This window comes from Zingiber officinale, chromosome 5A, assembly GCF_018446385.1.
Source record: "Zingiber officinale cultivar Zhangliang chromosome 5A, Zo_v1.1, whole genome shotgun sequence".
NCBI lineage: Eukaryota > Viridiplantae > Streptophyta > Magnoliopsida > Zingiberales > Zingiberaceae > Zingiber > Zingiber officinale.
Window position 1 is genome coordinate 26,720,297 of NC_055994.1, and position 20,175 is coordinate 26,740,471.

Consider the following 20,175-nt stretch of genomic DNA (forward strand, 5'->3'; position numbering starts at 1 on the left):
TGGACATCCATGTGCATGGCTAACGCGAGCTACCAAATCAGGATTCCTTGATGGTACTTTTTGCCAAGAAAGAATGTTGTGGAGAGCTTCAATTGTTCTGAAAAAGAATTATTTATCATAGTTTTAAACATTATAAACACAATTAACAGAAACATTTCCTACACTTATTTGCTTGGATAGTTAGATGGCTGTTCTTTCATTCTATTGCAGTTGCAACTGAACAAGACGAGGCTTTTCCCCCGCCACCCTGGGAAGCACAACCAATGCAGAATGAAATAGCTGGCTTGAAGCCTCAACCACTCCAAGCTGAGCAAGTTGGAGCTGTACAACCTCAACCCATGCCAGGTGGACAGATGGGGGTGATGCATCCACAGCATATGTTAGGTGTCCAGCTTCCTGGGGGTTTACAATCTCAATTTGGGCCAAGCGGTCAATTTCCAGGCATCTATCCTCCAATGCATAACAGTCAGGTGATGCCTATGTATCCACAACAAATGCTCGGAGGTTATGTAGGTACGAGTCAACAGACAATGCAAGGGTTTCAGCCAACAGGATATGGATATAGCCAGCAACCTGAAGCTCAGTACTATGATCCATCGAGATCTGCATATGCTTATTCCAGTCCGAATGAGCTCCCACAGAGAATGTATGGGCTCTCTGTGCAGGATAGTAACTCTTACTCAAGCATGACTTCTTCCTACCAGATGCCTTTATCCTCCCCCTCATATGTGCACAAATCGAACAAACCATCGAAGTCACAGGATAATCTTTTCGGTGATCTTGTTAGTATGGCCAAAACAAAGCAAAATAAACCTACTGCTAGTAAAAGTTGAAAGCTTGTGAAACATACGGAGCTATTTTTTTTTTTTTCCCTTTTACAAATTGTTCCAGTTATGGCGTCTTTCTTTCAATGTATTTTCCCGTCTCCACATTTGTTAAGTCTCGTCTACTAGCAATGATATATATATTTGTATCTTCATGGGAAAAATGTCGAGGTTGATTAGAAGGATATTAGAACTTATTGCTTTCACATCTGATTTGTTCCAATCTCTGAGCTTGACGGCTAGATTGAGTGTAATTCTGGAACTAGCTTCTGAATAAGTAAAGTGTTTGCTTGGTTCAAGTTACCATTGTGGTTTAACTTGCAAGAGTTGAGGTTGATTAGAAAGATTTCTAATTACCTATTCATTTCACATCTGATTTGTTCCAATTTCCGAGCTTGAAGGCAAAAGTCTAAATCGAGGGCACGTATAGTGCTTGCTTGTTTCAATGTACCATTGTGTAAAATTGTTATCATGTGACTTAATAATTACGGATTATAGTCACAAAATGGTTTTTTATATTGCAGGATAAACCATAAGACTCGCATTGATGAAATTTTCATGCGTCAGGGTAATTCATGGTAAATGATACGTCTTTTCGTCCCTTTGGTGTTAAATATTAAATTTAGTTCAATGATTTCCATGCGGGTTTTTACTCTTCTCCTCTCTCCTGTAACTTGGTGTATGAATGCCGATTAGCGTATTCGAGCCCGAAGTTGCAGCGAAGCTATCACCTGTGCTATTGGCGAGCAAGGCGGGATAGGAATCTGCCAATGATAGCAGAAGTACGGTGACAAATTGACATTTTATCATTGCAGATAAATAATAATAGTGTTTATTAGACTAAGGATTAAATGAGCTTAAAAGATTTGAGATAAATTTCAAAATCGTGCCGTCTGAAATGGATAATATTTACCGTTCCGATACAAGATTGGTACCAATATTTATCGACACTGAGATCGCAATAGAGATATCCCGTAAGCCCGTGGGTCACGATGGGGATACCCACGCGATGTCAGAAAAAAATAAAATAATAATTAATTTTGAACTTAGGTTATAGTTTTAATAAACTTCTAGTTATAAAATATAAATGAAATGATCTAAATAGGTTTAATGAAATTATATTAATTTAATATATATTTATTTATTTTAATTTTAAAATTATATAATAAATTTTGTATTTATTTACCATAGCACAACGAATTTGTATTTTTAATTTTTTAATATTTAGATCAATTTTTTTATTTTTAATTAATATATTTATATTTAAAAAATATCAAAATTATATTGACACATTAAATATAAATCAGATGATAAAACATTACCAATGTAGATCCATTAAACAATTCTAATAGCTATAAACAGTCAAATCTTAACTAAGATAATATATGAATTTTTAGATGATGATTCCCAAGTCACCAAATGGAGTTTGCAACGAAAACAATCCAAAAGTAAAATTTTTCTTTATTTTGGAGTTAGTGAAATTTTCTTTTTAAAATTATCTTTCAATATTAATCCGATACAAATAGATCAGGAGATGAATTATTCGTCATTTGATGGGATCATAATTATAATCTAATCATAATTAATTATGATCTCTTCCTCAATTTATCGTCCTCCTCTTATTCTAATTTAGATTGAAACAGACAATCTCCATCGTCCATTTCGACCCAAGTTATATAACCTGAGGAAAGATAAATTAAAAAAAAAACATAACTAATTAGGATGGAATTACCATCATGGCCTAATTACAATTACGAACATCCACTGTTTTTTTTATCAAGAGATCTGGTCTCCTGACAATTTGTCAATTGACAATCCGACCCTATTCCCAACACTGCGACTCACCAAGTCACGATCGCGGAACCGAACTCGCGGAATCCTAGCGGATGCTTTCTCGTCCCGCGAAACCCTTCTCCGGCTTTCGAAGGCGTTCGAAGGCATCCCCACTCTGCGAAGAACCCTAGCGGCGTTCCACTCGCGAAGGCGCGGCTTTCCCGACTCGCGATCGCGAAGAACCCTAGAGGTATTCCAGGTATTTATTTGATTAACAACAAGATTTTGGGATTTTGTTTATCCAGCACAGATCCGTTTCTGTCTGGTTGGTCGTCGTGGAAGATTTTGGTATTTATTTGATTAACAGCAAGATTTCGGCATTCTTCACTGTTGTTTTTTTCCCCATGAAAGACCGTGTTTTTAAGCTGAGCATTTCTCCTTGTTTTCTTCCTTGGATATCTCGGATGAATTTCTTTGTTCTCTATATTTACTGTATTCCTAGATCTGGGCTTGATTGTTTTAGCATTGTCCTGCTGCCCCTTTTGCCCTTTTGTACTTACAGCAAAGCTATTGAGTATGACAATGAATGCATTTTATGTAATTTCCTTGACTCGGTGATCATGTAGTTTTGATTTAGTTAACTTCTGTTAGTTCTTGCTAGTTTGCTTCATACTCTGAAATAATGATGTATCCATTGATGTCCATGTTATTACTTTGATATTTTCCTGCCAACTATCTCTTGGTTCAGGGATAATGCTAAATCTTGCAACTTGTAAGTTGGACCTAAAAAACTTAAGGAATCATTTTTAAAATGCCACCCAGCTGGATGAAAGATTCACAGCAGTATGACAATTTGAAAGATGACAGTTTCTTTGCTCGTGCTTCATTTGTCTAATCTGCAAATTTTGAGCCTTTTTATTCTTCTTTATCTTTATGATCAGGATCAACTAACAGTACTCAAAGATTAGTGATGCAATTTTCTTTTATCCTTTGTACTTCCTAGTATCAATAGTTTCTCAGATTGTCCCCATTCTTTTCTTTGTGATAGCTACCTTGATATGCTTCTTTCTGTTCACTTTAAGAGATTGTTCTGCAACTACAATTATGCATTTTATTAACACAGCATTATCTTAACATTCATCTGGGAAATTTTTATTTTGATGCTCAGTTCACAAATACTATTTAATGAAGTATCATTGGATGAGCATAGCCTTTCAAGATCAACCTCTGAACTAACATATAGCTATGTCTTCAAGTAGATTCATTGTGCTCGGGGTGTCATTACCTGGGGTTAGCATCCCGGCCACATACTTTCAGCCGTATACCTGCATTTACCTTCCTCCATATCATATCCGTGGGACTGGCTCTAGGGGGGGCGCTGATGTGGCGGTTTCATATTTTTTTTAAGTAGATTCATTGCACATCTAAATTAGACCTGTGATTCATTGCACCTTAATACCCAACCATTTTTTTTAATTACGTGATCATAAAGCACATCTAAAACCTGTGATACTATACTTGAGGCGTATATATAACATTACTACTCTATGTCGGGTAATTAAACTTTGTCCAAGGATAACCTTGCAATCTTTACAAATCTACGATTTATTATTCTTACTTTTGAATGTAATCAAGTGGTTTTTTTTTAAAGTATTAGCTAATATCATGACATATGCTATCGCAAAATTCAATATAATTTTCCTTTTTTCATTTCTCATTTCAAAATTATAACTCTCATGTACCTTCTCATATTCTTCATTTTTCATTCTGATATGTTCATTTTAATCACCTTCTATTAAAATCATTTTATTTGGCGAAATATTTTGTAATATTTCATCTATGTCATCCCAAAATCTTGATTTGGTATTTTCATCTAATCTCACTTGTTGTGCATATATGTTAATTACGTTCATAGTATTTTTTACCACTATTATCTTAAGGGCTATAATTCTATCCCCTTTTCTTACTACTCATATAATTTCATTTTTTTTATCAAACTATCTACAACAATACCCATTCCATTTTTTGTTTTACTCTTTCCTGTATACTATAACTTAAAATCCGAGTTCTTTATCATCTTTACCTTTTCGTCTACATATTTTATTTCTTGTATACACAAAATACTAATTCTTCTCTTAATCATTGCATCTACTACCCTATTCCTATTCTATGTTCCAAATCTTAGACTATTAGTTTTTCTATAATATTTGTTCTTATTCCACATATGGTGTGAGAACTCTTGCCTTTTTAACACTATACCCAACTCCTCATGGAGATGTAGCGGTCTTTGTTGATACATTACAATCGGATCTTGCAATGTGAACGCTTGCATATTTAACACCACACCTGAATTTTAGAGATATAACGGACCTTGCCGAGACGTTACAGTCAGACCTTGCAGCGTGTTCCTTCCGGAGCATAATCTAACATTAGCACGATAGTTTAATGGATCTATTTATTGATCATTTGTTATAGTTTAACATTGGCCGGTAACCTTATGCAACTCTTCTCTTTTATCTGGACTTGGGACTGGTGAAAATAGCACAGGCCTTCTAAATATCTAATGTGGTTTAGTGCTTTACTCCTACTCTACAACCTATGATGATTCTTGCAAATCCATTACCACTGCTTACTACCTTATAAAATGAGTCAATGGGGTAAGTTTCTAATAGGTTTGCAACCTCCAAAGATAACACCTTGACCTAAATAATGGTATTTTGCAAGCTCTCTCTGAGCTTGACCCCATCCAAGATTTCTCTTAATAAGGAATCTTCACTTTTTTCCTAAAGATGAAATTGAGAGACTAGAAAAGAAAAGAGGTAAACTACCAAGTGCTTGAAGTCTTAACCTTGGTTCAAGCTCTTGGATTCCTTTGGGTACTTGATCTTGATGAGTATAGAAGTTTTAGATATTTTTCGGGAGTTCATAGCGCCTAAAAGATTTCCAAGAGCTTATATTCCCTTGGCTCCAACCTTCAATTCAGAAGGATGAAAATAAGATCTTCAGTCAACTGACGTTAGCTTTCAAACGACCCATCATACAAAATATTACCATTAAAAACCCAACAATATACTATTTAGTTGAGTAAAATGACCATCTAGTCGATTGTATCACTATTAATTGAATTGCCTTGAACAAAATCATTCTATTTGCATGTTATTGATTTAAATCCTTATTTTAGTTTAATTAAATCTTCTTTTATAGAAACTTTTTTGTCCAGTTATAGTGTCCGATACAACTTGTAATCTATTGTTTACTTATCTTTTTAGACGCATCAATTTATTTGTTATGAGGTCCTTTCCATTTTGTAGACCATACTCCAATACAATACTGTTCGGTCCCAGCGCATATTCATCAGCAAGAATCATGCAGGTTACGTCAAAACTCTTATCTGTTCATTATTTTTTTTTTCCATTCTGCTTGCTGAATTTCTGGCTAGGCTCAAATGTACTCTAGAAAATCACATAATTAAACATATAAAATTTTCTATGGAAACAAAGTTACTACTAAATAGGGACATAGTAGAGAACCTGATTACTTTTATTCTCTTTACATGGAGGGATAAAGTAACAAAACTATGTGGTCTTGAAACGTTGTAGGCCAGTTTAATCAGTGGCATACCATTTAGATTGTGCATTCCATGGTTGTCAAAATGTAACAGACCTTTGAAATATTTATGCATCATTGCATTAGATTGTTAGGATCGATGGATCACAATTATTCAAAAACCAAGAATAAATAAATAAATTATATTTGTATTATAATTCATAATTGTTCAGTTTGATATTGATCTCAGATTAATGATAAATGTATTAGCTCTATTACTATTTTCCTTAACATATTTTATTCTTATTATATTTCAGTAGCAATAATCAATATAGATGAACAAATATTTTTATTTAAAAATTAATTTGGTATTAAATTTAATATTTTTAATTATAATGTGATAATATTTATTTTAAAGACAATTTAGATAAATAAATAATAGAATATTTGAAGATATCAATTATTTAATTTTAATTTGATAAATTGATGTAATTACTAATATTATTAATTCCAAGATTAATTAATTAAATAATTTAATTAGTATTATTATTGTTTCTAATTAATCCAATATTAACCCATGATATAATTATCTTGAATATTAATCAAATATATTTTACTGATTCTCATTTAATGAGTACGACTAACAAATAACTAATATATAATTACTGATTACTTAATATACTTATAATAATAACAAATTACTCATTCACATAGTCGGCTTGTTTGGTCCTTAATCTTAATATCTTATGTCTTTCATAATTAATCTCATCTTACACTATCTCATCAAGTTGTTAGAGTGTATACTAAAAACCTAGCTTTTGGTATAAACATTTATCTAGAAATAAGAATCACATTGGTCAAATGTCTACATTTATGATAAATGTAGTTGTTCAATTAATTTATATTGTAGATAACATGGTGTGTGGTGTCACACACAGAAGATCATGTTATCAGTACCTTATAAATTATAAACAGTAGCTCACGACCATAATGGAAAGGAACAAACCATTGGAAGGTCGTAGTGTAATTATGTATTAGTTTATCTTAACTATATAATTACACTAGTACACTTAGAGTGTATTGAGTAGGACCATTAGAGGTCGTTTCTTTTATACTGACTTTATAAAGAAACAAAGACCTCAGTTATTATGGAAGTGTGTGCTCTTAATCCTAATATAATAACAAGCACATATATTTGATATTTATTTCTTTAATTTATCAATGGGTGAGATTTAGTTCGATGAATCAATAAGCCCGATAAGTTGGGAAATGATATCACTTATAGTGTGTGTTGTTGATTATGAAGGAAGCTGTCCTAGTGATCTAGGTTGAGAATGTCCCAAGAGGAGCTCATAGATTGTCATGTTAAACCCTGCGGTGGACTTAGTCACATGGCGATGAAGTTGAGTGGTACTACTCTTGGAGCTAGATATTAATTAAGTGAGTTGTCGTTAACTTACTTAATTAGTGGACATTGTTATCTTAAACACGGAGACTAACACACTTCATAAGAAGGAGCCCAAAATGTAATTTGGGATTGGTGCGATAGTTCAATAATAGTTCTTTAGTGGAATGAATTATTATTGATAAAATTAAGTTGTGTGTTCGACACAGGATGCTTAATTTCATCGGGAGACCAAAACCAATTCCTCCTCTCGATCCCTATCGTAGCCTCTAGTATATAGAGATTTATACCCACCGCATACCCACCTTCTTACCCATCCAATGGGGCCGGCCAAGCTAACTTGGAACCCAAGCTGGCCAAGACCAAGTGGATGAGTCATGTAGGTGGCCGGCCAAAGCTTGGGTCCCAAGCTTAGGTGGCCGGCCACTAGAATATTAAAAGGATTTTTATTAAAATTATTTCTTATGTGGATATCATGATTTTAAAAGAGAGTTTAAAAATTAAAAATTTCCTTTTATAACTTTCTACAAAAGATTAAGAGAAGAGATTAATCTCTTTCCTTATTTGTAGATTAAAAGGATGGTTTTAATTTTTGGTAAAAACTTTCCTTATTTGTAAATCATCTACATGTTTAAAAGAGAGTTTAAAATTTGAAATCTTTCCTTATTTGTTGATTAAAGGATGATTTTAAATTTTAAGAAAACTTTCAATTTTAATCATGTTCATGATTTAAAAGAGAGTTTAAAATTAAATATTCTCTTTTATAAGTTTTACAAAAGATTAAGAAAAGATTTGATATCTTTTCTTATTTGTAGATTAAAAGAGATTTTAATTTTAGAGATAACTTTCTTTTTATCCACATGTTTAAAAGAAATATTTTAATTTATAAAATTTCCTTTTATTAACCACCGTGAAGGGAAAAATTATTTGAGAAATTTTATAAATTTCGAAGCAAATTAGGAAGTTTTAATTCTTGTGTGAATTAAAATTTCCTTGATTTAAGGTGGTCGGTCGACCATTGTATTTGTAAAAAGGAAATTATTTTTAAAATTTTCTTTTCATGGCAAAATAATTAAGGAAGTTTTAATTAAATTTTCTTATTTGCCAAGACCAAGGATTATAAAGAGGGGGTAGAAGGCTTTATTGTGAACAACTCTATTCTATTCTTCCTCTCTTTTCCTCCTTTCTCTTCTTCTCTTCTCTCCTCTTTGTGGCGAACAATCCTCTTGGAGCTCTTGATGGTGGCGGTTCTAGCTTGGAGAAGAAAGAGAAAGGAGGTTTTATTTCTTGCATCCCTTGGAGCTTGGTGGTGGTCGGACCTCTACTTCTTTGGAGAATTTTGGTGGCGAAACCTAGAAGGAAGAAGAAGGTGCTTGGTGGTTCTCATCTTGGAAGATCGTTGCCCACACAACGTCCGAGGTTAGAAGAGGAATACGGTAGAAGATCAAGAGGTCTTTCTAAAAGGTATAACTAGTATTTTTCCTTTCCGCATCATACTAGTTATTTTTGGAAATAATACCAAATACAAGAGGCTTACGATTCTAGTATTTCGAATTTATTTTCGATGTAGTGTTCTTATGTTTTCTTCTTTTCCTTGTGATTTGATTGTTCCTTTTGGTTAACCTAAAGTTATTTTAGGAAATTAAATATTATCTTTCTATAAAAGGTTTTGTCTAGTCGGTGGTGGTTGCTCCCATATCCAAGAAGGTCATGTGCCTCGCCACGTCAGTACTGGGAACCAATTATGAAAATTAATATTTAATGGAATTAATAACTTAGGTGATTTGGATCGAATGTGTTAAGTTCCGCAGGAGATCCAAGTCAAAACCTAAAAGAACAAATAGATTAAGTTTTGGATCAAACGTGTTAAGTTCCACAGGCGATCCAAAATTTAATTTAAAAGAACACATGGTAGCTAGGAAAAGGTTCAGACCTTTGTACAAAATTTTTGTACAGTGGAATCTCTAGGCTTTCCGAGTAGCAACCAACACAAGTAACCTTTGATTACTTCCTAATTAAAAACATATTACTTATACGACAGTTGCAGTATATTAATAATTCATTAAGCACCTACGTGCACCCAACCAGCCACCCAGATTAGCAAATACTAACGTGCATTGCCAAATAAGTACATTATTTATGCTGCCAATTAGTATATAATTATATAATTAATATATAATAACAGATTACTTAAAATACATAATATAACAACAATAACCAATCTTTATCCCACTATTTGGAGTCAGTTATATGGATCCGTTTACGCCCTTTTACGTCATTGAGCTCTATTCCCTATTATATCATCATTTATACTTAAATAAATTTTATCTTGTTTTATTGTTGCTAACCAAATTTTTTTTGGTCTCTTTCTCGTTTGATGTGCGTGTTTGTTATAGTTTTATATCGCTGAACAGGAACATTTATTAGTCGTCAAGTATATGTTTGCATCATCTTAAATGTGGCTTTCAGACTTTTCCTCTATAAACGCAATTTTGACTTTTTCTCTAGTGTTATCATTTTTTATTCTATCTATCCTTGTATGTTCACACATCGACCTTAACATTCTCATCTTTGCAACTCTTATCTTCTGCTCATGTGTTCGTCATAGCTAACATTCAGTTCCATATAACATAGCAGGTCTATCTGTGTTTTTGTTAAACTTTCCTTAGAAGTATTTTATGATCACATAAAACATCTGACGTTCTCTTCCATTTCAACCATTCTGTTTGTATTCTATATAAGACATCTCTTTCAATCCCTTTATCCTTTTGCAAAAATGATCCTAAATATTTAAATCTCTTAGTTCCAGACAACTTGTCATCTCCTATCTTAACAATTGTTTCATTACGTCTAATATTGCTAAATTTAAATTTTATATATTCTATCTTTATTCTACTAAACTTAAAACATTTCTCTTCTAGTGTTTCTGACCAAGATTCTAGTTTAGCATTTACTTCTTCACGTGTTTTATCTATCAAAATAATATCATCTGCAAACAACATTCATCATAGTACCGTGTATTAAATGTGTGCAGTGAATTCGTTCATAATTAGTATAAAAAGATAGGAACTTAAAGATGATCCTTGATGTAACCCTATTTTATTGGAAATGCTTACATTACTCCGTCTAAAGTTTTTACTCTAGTCGTTATATCCTCATACATATCCTTAATAAGTTATATATATTACACTAACACCTTTCTTTTTTAGAATTCTCTATATATTTTTTCTTAGGACTCTATCATAAGTTTTTTCTAAGTCAATGAATATCATGTGCAGATTTTATTTTTGTTCTTGATATTTTTCAATTAGTTGTCTAAAAAGATGTATAGCTTCTATTGTCGACCTTCCAAACATGAATCTAAATTGATTTTCAGTCTCCTTCATTAATCTTTTTTCTATTATTTTTTTCTAAAATTTCATGGTATTACTTATTAATTTAATTCTCTTATAGTTTACACAATTTTGTACGTCTCCCTTATTCTTATATAAGGGAATTGTAATACTTAATGCGACATTTTTTTTTTATTTTCAATATCATGTTAAATAATTTTGTAAGTCATTCAATACCTTATTTCCTTAAGCATTTCCATACCTCTATTGGAATATCATCTAGTTCAATGACTTTTTCATTGTGTATCCTATTTAAAACTTGTTCTACTTCTGAAATTTGAATTCTATGATAAAAATTTAAATTTCTATATTCATTTGATCTACTTAAATTACCTAAGCTAAGTTGGTTACCAAATCTTCATTAAAAAGTTGATAAAAATACTCATTTCACCAGTCTTTTATTTTTTCATCATTTATTATTACCCTATTGCATTCATCTTTGATATATTTTATTTAGATAAGATCTCTTGTCCTCCTTTCTCTTACTTTAGCTATTCTACAAATGTCTCTTTCCCTTCTTTTGTATCTAATTTTTGATATAATCGTTCAAAATTTTCATTATATGCTTCATTTATTACTTTCTTAGCCTTTTCTTGGCTATTGTAATTTTCTTAAGTTTTCTTTATTCTTCCAAATATATAATTCCTTATAAGCTTTCGTTTTTTCCTTCATTTTTTTTTGTACTTTCGTATTCCACCACCAAGATTCCTTACTTAGTAGTACATGCCCCTTTGACTCACCAAGTACACTCTTAGTTACTATTTTCAACTTTGATACTATCTTATCTCATGTCGTATTAGTCACTCTATATTTCACCTAATGCTTGTACTCCTATCTTTTCTTTAAATATATTTTGTTTCCCATCCTTTAACTTTCACCACTTTTCTAGGAGTTGTATATATTTTCTTTCTATTGATATTATGCTTGAGACATATATCCAATACTACTGACCAGGTAGTTAAGTTTTCTCCAGGAATGACCTTTTAGATAGTTGGCTTAAAATATATAATAACAGTGACAAATTACTAATTCACATAGTTGGCTTGTTAGGTCCTTCATCTTATGCTTTTCAAAATTAACTTATACTTTGCATTATTTTTATCAAATAAACTATTATTACTACCTAATTTAATGCATATACTCATACGATACTTGCAGTATACTAAATATTCATTAAGTACCTTGCTGCACCCAATTAGCCACCCAGCAAGCATACTAAACTGTAATTTATTTCCCCACATGTTTTGTTGCTTCTTCCTGAACTGAAAGAGGGGATGATTTGATCCTCTCAAACACGAACCCGGTGTCTACGACTATGCAGTCCTGCTCAACTTCTCACGTAGTTGCATGGAGCTCAGTTTTGGCTCTGACTGTGTCTTTACACAGTGGATCCCATTGATAATGATCCTCATGTCATAGCAGCTTTCCTCTTTACCATGTTCATCTTTTCCTCACCAAGTCTAGATCTAGGTCTCATTGAATAAGTTGGCTCGATTTTATCTCAGTGAAAAATTGGCTGATTTTCACTAATAACTACTGATTCTTCTTGATTTTCTCTCAATTTCAGTGATTTCATTTGAGAAATTTGCAACTTCCAAAAGTTAAATTTACAAATAATTACTTATTCTTCTTGATTATCTCTCAATTTCGGTGATTTCTTTTGAGAAATTAGCAACTTCCAAAGGTTTAGCTAATCTGTACCACAGTTAGCTGAGTTTAACAACCATGCCATATTACTGGTTCACTGTTTGACAATTGTTTAGTTTTTTTGTTTTTTTCTTATTTGGCTGGTGATTGTGCATGTGAGTTGTTATATTTTTTTTAACCTAACCCAAAGCATTACCTGCTATTTCTTGATCAAGAGGAATTACACCTTTCAATATACTAAGCATAAATTATCAATCACTTGCAGGCATCAAGAGCTAGACTTTTTAAGGAATACAAGGAAGTGCAACGAGAGAAAGGGGTAGACCCAGATATTCAGTTAATATGTGATGATTCAAACATATTTAAGTGGACTGCTCTTATAAAGGTGAATTGAAGATTAAGGATACTATTTTATAATCTTTGATTGTCTGACTTTTTCTGCATTAGGGGCCTTCGGAAACACCATATGAAGGTGGTGTTTTTCAGCTTGCATTTGCTATTCCAGAACAATATCCTCTATTACCTCCACAAGTTCGTTTCCTTACCAAAATTTTTCATCCAAATGTGCATTTCAAGGTAGCTTCTTGGTTCCTCAAGTTTTTGTTATTTTTCATTTCAAGATTTTTATGTATTGCTTATCAATTCAGAATAATGGATTCTAGACATGCTGATATGTTTGGAAAGTGTGTCACTCTATAAAATTGTAACATCTCAATGAATGTGTTACCTCTGGACAAAAATTTTATGTTGAGTTGAACAATGGATTGTAGCTTCACTAGGGATTCCAGAAATTTGATGGTGAAATAGTTTGTTGAGACTGACAATTTGATTACATGATGTGGAGACTTAATGTTGAAAATGTCACTAATATTTTCATCATGAGGCGCTTGATATATTGATCATTCTTAACATTGATTGGTGCGAACCACTTTACCTAAAAGCAAGCTCAAGTTATTAGAACCACTGCACTTGTCCATGGGAGGCCAATGATCGTGGAGCATTTCCACTCAAGTAATTGCCATGATGCCCATCATGACTTATAGAGATATATTTTCTTTTATTTTTTATGACAGGATTTTAGCTTAGAGATTTGATACCATGTTAACAATAATTGGCTAACCATTTATTTTAAAAGCTTGATATTAGGAAATAGATCAATTTATATTTCATGGATCATCACATTTGCCCATGTGGAACCAATGAAAGTGGTCTTCTAGCTTCAGTAAGCTCCCTCTTGCTCATCTTGATCTAGAGGTATGATTTTATTTTTATGATAGGTAGGATTCAAAACTCAAACCCCCTGTTCCAATACCAGATTAACATTGATTGACTAGCACTCATTTAAAAGCTTGAGTTATTAAGAAATACCAATTTATATTTATATAATAGACCACCTGATGCAGATTAGGAATAAGAATCAAATTTCGATTTTTAAATTCTGGTTTTGAGTTTGGTAATTGTTCTATTTTCATTTGTTATCTTTTAATTTGGTAGCCAATCTATGGAATATTTTGTATTAACCACTTGATTATTTCCTATTTTTTGTTAATATCAAATCTATGAAAGTATCTTTGTTTTATTTAATAGTTATCGTCTTGTTAATCAATTTCGTCTTAATTTTCTATACAATTGGCGGCTTAAATTATGATCGCGCATTAATTTAATATCAAAATTTTCTTGTGTCATATCAATTTGGTTTCAGAGCATTCTTTTGCTACATCAATTTGATAATGGAGAATGTTGTTGTCAATATTGTAAACCCTAAACCACCTATGAATTTTTTTTAACTATTTTTTATACATAATATTATAAATAATCATCATGCTTTATGTAATATATGTAATTAAATGATATTTATGCATAAATAAGCTTCATATAATACAATTTATATAAGGTACAAATAAATATATAAATATATAAATATAACTAACAAGATAATTAATAAAGATTCATCATCATATTAATATTAAAAAAGTAATATCATTGCTTTTGGTTTGTTGTCAATATTGTAAACCCTAAACCGCCTATGAATTTTTTTTTACTATTTTTTATACATAATGTTATAAATAATCATTATGCTTTATGTAATATATGTAATTAAATGATATTTATGCATAAATAAGCTTCATATAATACAATTTATATAAGGTACAAATAAATATATAAATATATAAATACAACTAGCAAGATAATTAATAAAGATTCATTATCATATTAATATTAAAAGAGTAATATCATTACTTTTACCAAAAGCCTAAGTTTAAAATTCAGTTTCAATACAACATTACAACAAGCCAACATGGACTAGACTAAAATAACTAATCTTGTAAATCATCAACTTATGCACCATCAACTACATCAATAATCCTTTCATCATCGGACTCAAAATCAACATCTTCATTCTCCTCTGATGTATCTAAATTTTTATAAGTTCTCTAATGGGATGTTCCTTGCACTCCTCCTTGGTTGTAACACTTATCCGCTCTCGCGGCCTCCAAGACCATTCTCCAGTTCCAAACCTGGCTCGACCTCATCTTCGTCACCACCATCAACAAGCCAACCTTCACTAGCTTGATATAGAGGCAGGATCTCTTGGACCACTTTTTGTGGTCTAGGAGATGTGCCACTTGTATTTACGGTCGGATCGTGGTCGTGATTTGACCGCAAATGGTTGCGATCTCTTCTTGGGTTCACCGTCCCCACCAGGTTATAGTTTTTGTTCGGAGCAAGCGGCCGGAGGCTGCCCGGAGGACACCCTCGCTCGGCGTCCAGTAACAACCTGACCACTTATCCACCACCAGAGGCCTTCGGGTGGTCTCCAGCCGCCCGCTCCAAACAAAAACTATAACCTGGTAGGGACGATGAATCCAGGAAGGGATCGCAACCATTTGCAGCTAGATCGCAGTCTCGATCCGGTCACAAATACGAGTGGCATATCCCTTAGACCACGAAAAAGTGGTCCAGGAGATCTGTGCTCCTTGATATAAGCAAATCTACGTCTATTTCTCTTTACTCTTCTTCTTCGTAAGATTGACGTTGAATTTGACATATACAAGATCATCTAATCTTTATGCCTCAAGTCTATTCCACTTCTTAATATGTATCTAATCAATTGGAAAATTATCAAAAATAACAAAAAGAAAGGATAGATAATATAATTTACGAATTACTACTTACTCCTTCAAATTGACTCCAATTTCTTTCACACCCCAATAAACTACTTGTAAAAAAGAGAAATCTTATTGTCATTTTTTTTGTAAGTTTGGAATGTCACCACCATGATTGGATCATCATCCAACCTAAAAAGGTAAAGAGATAAAAAAATAATAAACAAAAAATAGATAAAAAAGACATATATGTTAGTGAATATAAATAAAGGAAAGAGATATACCTGGATCAAAGTCATGTATACATCCACCTTTTCATATGCCGTGACTGCTATTTTTCTTCAAAGGTTCTTGTGGGCTTGACCCGTCTAATTTGCAATCTAAGCTTAAAATTTTCAACTTTTTCTGTATGTTATTTTATTTTTTATTTTTTGGCGGGTTGTCCGTCTAATCCCCAACAAGTGTTGGTCAGGTGAAGGGTGGCCAACATGAGCATTCTAGGTGGCGGCAGATGCTATGGGTGATGAGCGAGAGAGATAGGGAAGAGGAGTGCATGTAGAGAGAAGAAAGAGAATTAAATAATTCTTGACCTTTTAAAAATACACTAACTTAATTAAATACAATTACCCGAACTATCCTATATAAATAAACTTAGTTTTATTTTAAATGAGTCAAAATAAGTCCAAATCGAATTCATTTGGGATTTACTTGATCTTAACCATCATTCTACTTATAGGCTCTTCCTAACCCTAAAATAACTTTAGTTGAACCTTAAAATTCAAAATTATTGATTTGATTTAGCTTAATTAGTTATTTATTTTTTAAAAAATAATTTAAAATGTAAAAATTTAAATAGGATGAAATTTGATATCTAACATATATGAAAAAAAAGTTCTCATGTTTTTATTTTTGTGATGTTGGGAGAGACTAAGATATCATATACTATATAATATTTTACCTCCTAAAATTTTGAAAATTTTAGATTTACCTATTTTTCACTTCATCGATGAGTTTTATTTAATCTTATCAAACAATATTTAATGTTTAAAGTTCAAATAAAATTTGGATTTACCTATTTAGTGCTCATGAGCAAATTTCAAACAAAAGTACGTCCTCAACAAAACATCTAAATAAATTTTAAATTCAATTTATATAAACCCATAAAAATATACAATTTTTTAGAAACGAAAAGTACACCCTCAATAATCAACATTCGTCAGGCCTTTAAATTTGAAATTGCTCTAAAAATCAAAGCAAACCTTAGTTTACAAAGGAACAAGGAATGACTCATTTATTCATTTGCTCATTCCAACATTCTATTTGTAAAAGTTGAATAGTTTATAAGTATAAATTGTTACAAAACAGAAGGTATACAATTTAATAGTAATTTAAAAGTGATTAAAGCTAAAAATTAAAGTTTAATTGGTTGCAAACATTTTAATCTTTAAAATATGTGGTAATCAAATTATTCAACAAATATAAACAAAGAACAAACGTGTATTATAATTACGTAAAAAGTTAATTATAGTAAAAGTTAATTAAAAGTTGTATCTTTATATTAATTAAAATTATTCATGGTATCAAGAATTAAACTTGAAAGGGAGCATTGGTGCAATGATATACTTGTCATATGACCTAGTGGTCGCGGGTTTGAGTCGCAGAAATAGTCGCTTGCAATGCAGGACAAAACCGTGTGCGATAGATCCTTCTCCGGGACCTTGCATTGGCAGGAGATTCGTGCATTCGACTGTCCTTTATTAAGAATTAAATTTAGCAAAACTTATGAAACAATTCAAATTATCGAATTAGAAATTCAACACTAATACTGGTTGATGTTGCAACAAACAAAGAGAACTCAAGCTTCTATTGAACTTAAAAATAAATTATGAGCAATAGTTTATGGCCAGGATTGGGTTTCTTTTATAGAACCCCATAATTATCTAATCTCGTAAAACTACCAATGTCTAAGATTACCTAATCTATTATAACTAGCAGGAAGTTAGTAACATAATAATAGGTTTGGGTTTTGTGAAATTATTATTTTAATAAATATTACTTAAAAATCTAACTATAAAGATTGAAACTAACAACTACATGAAGGGTATTTTGGTATAATGGATGGTTGGAACCTAGGTTGAATTTTTTTTTCTCAAATAGGAGGCTCAGACTCAGAATTCTTCGTCTGTAGGCATTTAATCGGGTACTTTTCCATCTTAGTATCCTTTCAAAGGTGTGAACTCAGAATTTTTCATACAGTTGCAGTAGTTTGTTTTGTTAGCATAACTTACATTGCTAAAGAGGTCTACGCCAAAGCTAATCTGCCTGAAAGAAGTGCAACTGTGTAAATGGTCTCTGTCAGTACTCGTTCTGGATCAAATGGATATTAGGTTTGTTTTATTGGAGCCTATGAAATTTAATGTGCAAATTAGTAGAAGATAAACTTTCTGCTCATCAATAGGAACAGGAAGATTATTTTCTGATATCTTTTACCCAAAATTTCATTTAGTAGTAAAATTGACAGTCATTAGGCATGCCAACAATGTCAGTCGCATATTTTGAGATTTTAGAATTGTAAGAATGCAATATTAATTTTTCTTGCTGCAGACATAGATATACACATATCTTATTAGCTGTTGGCAGTTACTTTGTAACTTTTCTTGATTCTATTATGTTTCCAGACGGGGGAAATTTGTCTCGATATTTTGAAGAATGCATGGAGTCCTGCATGGACCCTCCAGTCTGTTTGCAGAGCTATTATTGCTTTAATGTCTCATCCAGAACCTGATAGCCCCCTTAACTGTGATTCAGGTTGGTTCTTTTGTTTTCGAAGTTTTACTTATCTAGGCATCTTTTACTTTGATCCAATTTGATAATAAATTATTTTATTCCTAAATGGGATTACTAAGACTTGTTATTCTGCCTTGAGCTTGCTAGCATGACTTATGAGATGTTTTTATCTCAACACTTCTAATGCATTTGTCAAAAACTCTTGCAGCAGGTAATGCTAGTTATCCAATTTCAGAACTACCGAATTTTAGAGAATGGAATTTGTTCACTCTCATGCATTATATAAAATTGAGACTACAAAGTGAGTGCTAAAGTATTTAAGACCACTGTGCTACAAATAGTTGAGCAAGCTAGTGAAAAAAAAACCATTACATGTGTAATAGATAGTGCATTTTGCAAGGTCACTCTATCATAATCTGGCCGAAGTGGAGTCGGTATTCTGATTCTCCAGAGCCAGACATGATTTCCCAGATTTGGAGATCTGCTGGATTATCAGATTGAAAGACCAATGGACATTGCTGCCTCCAGATGCAATGTTGCCAAGTTTGAACAATTGCGCCAAAAGTCTGCCACATCTTCTTAGGAAGTGAGCTGAATAGATTAAACTGCTCAATTGATTAAGTTTATCCTGGCCAAGAAATACCAAAGATGAAATGGATCTGACGCCAACCAAATAGAGCCGCCATGCTTTTGAAAAAAATGGTCTCAAGAGATGCTCCCCACACAAAGAACACAAGTGAGATCTTTGAGTGGCACCTTCTTCCTCAACAGATCGCAGGAGTTCAACCACATGAAAAACCTTCACTTTAATAGTAGCAGAAGAGGACCAAATAATTACATGCCTAGGCACCTCCTTGTCTGTGGAAGAAATCCACTAGGCTGATCTAATAGAGAACCACTCAATACACTAATTAATAAGTTACAACTTGTCGTTAGAAGATAACAGGTTAACTCGTACAAAACTTAACATACGTTCTTCTTTGAAAGAACATTTACAAGTGACAGATTAAACTTAAATTGCACTATGCCTTCCGATCATCCTGGAAAAATATAGGTGAATTCATGTGCACATCTAAACGCGTAGTTGTCTATTAAATATAGTCATGAAAAAATCAAAGTGTTCCTCATTTTTATCTCGGATGATCATACAGGCAATCTCCTTCGATCAGGTGATGTCAGAGGATACCGGTCGATGGCTAGAATGTATACCAAGCTTGCTGCCATGCCAAAGAAGGGTGCTGAGAGCAGCCATACATTATGATGTTTGTGCACCTCTCTATCGTTGTAAAAGAGTTTTAAATTCTGGGTCATCACAAATAATTGAATGCCTTTGGTGGGGTTTCCTCGTTAATCAAGCACACTGTTGTAAAAGAGTCTCTATGGTCGTTCAATGATATTGTACCTAACCGTGATGTGACTTGCTGATGAATTGCCATTCCTGTGTCATTCCACAATGTCTAAAAGTGATGGTAGCTATCTGGATCTGCTCAACAGGAAAGATAACATTTATCATTATTCAAGATCATGCCTCTCCTGTTTACTTTCTGGTAGATTGATAGTCTGTCATAGAAAGTTGGCAGCAAATCATTTCTCATGACTTTATGGAATAGATGCTCGATTTGTCGCTGTAAAATTGCGATGACAATGTGCTGTCATAGATGGCCTTTAATTTTGTGATGAACTCTATTGCATAG

The 20,175-nt window shown here is 32.5% G+C and overlaps 2 protein-coding genes across 3 annotated transcripts in view; both read left to right on the top strand.

Annotated features, from left to right (window-relative positions):
• LOC121980345 (TOM1-like protein 9) overlaps positions 1-1,034 on the top strand; it is a 35,025-nt gene extending 33,991 nt beyond the window's left edge. Inside the window, exon 10 of the mRNA XM_042532342.1 lies at positions 211-1,034. Within this exon, the coding sequence (XP_042388276.1) occupies positions 211-833 (623 nt within the window). The 3' untranslated portion in view covers positions 834-1,034. The remainder of the gene's footprint in view (positions 1-210) is intronic.
• Positions 1,035-2,594: 1,560 nt separating this feature from the next.
• On the top strand, positions 2,595-20,001 carry LOC121980346 (protein PEROXIN-4). 2 transcript variants are annotated; one of them, XM_042532344.1, is made up of 6 exons: positions 2,595-2,856; positions 5,909-5,969; positions 12,853-12,972; positions 13,035-13,163; positions 18,373-18,502; positions 19,633-20,001. In XM_042532344.1, the coding sequence occupies exons 2-6, from the start codon at positions 5,964-5,966 to the stop codon at positions 19,740-19,742; spliced, it is 495 nt and encodes a 164-aa protein (XP_042388278.1). In that variant the 5' UTR covers positions 2,595-2,856; positions 5,909-5,963; the 3' UTR covers positions 19,743-20,001. The 2 variants fall into 2 exon arrangements, with proteins under 2 accessions (XP_042388278.1, XP_042388279.1); XM_042532345.1 differs by having other exon boundaries at positions 2,595-2,847.
• The last annotated feature ends 174 nt before the right edge of the window (positions 20,002-20,175 follow it).

What these genes read in the sequence shown, in the direction of transcription:
- LOC121980346 (XM_042532344.1), top strand. An exon ending in AGTGGACTGCTCTTATAAAG is followed by an intron (nt 12,973 to 13,034) that starts GTGAATTGAAGA and finishes TTTCTGCATTAG; the next exon opens with GGGCCTTCGGAAACACCATA. An exon ending in CCCCCTTAACTGTGATTCAG is followed by an intron (nt 18,503 to 19,632) that starts GTTGGTTCTTTT and finishes ATGATCATACAG; the next exon opens with GCAATCTCCTTCGATCAGGT.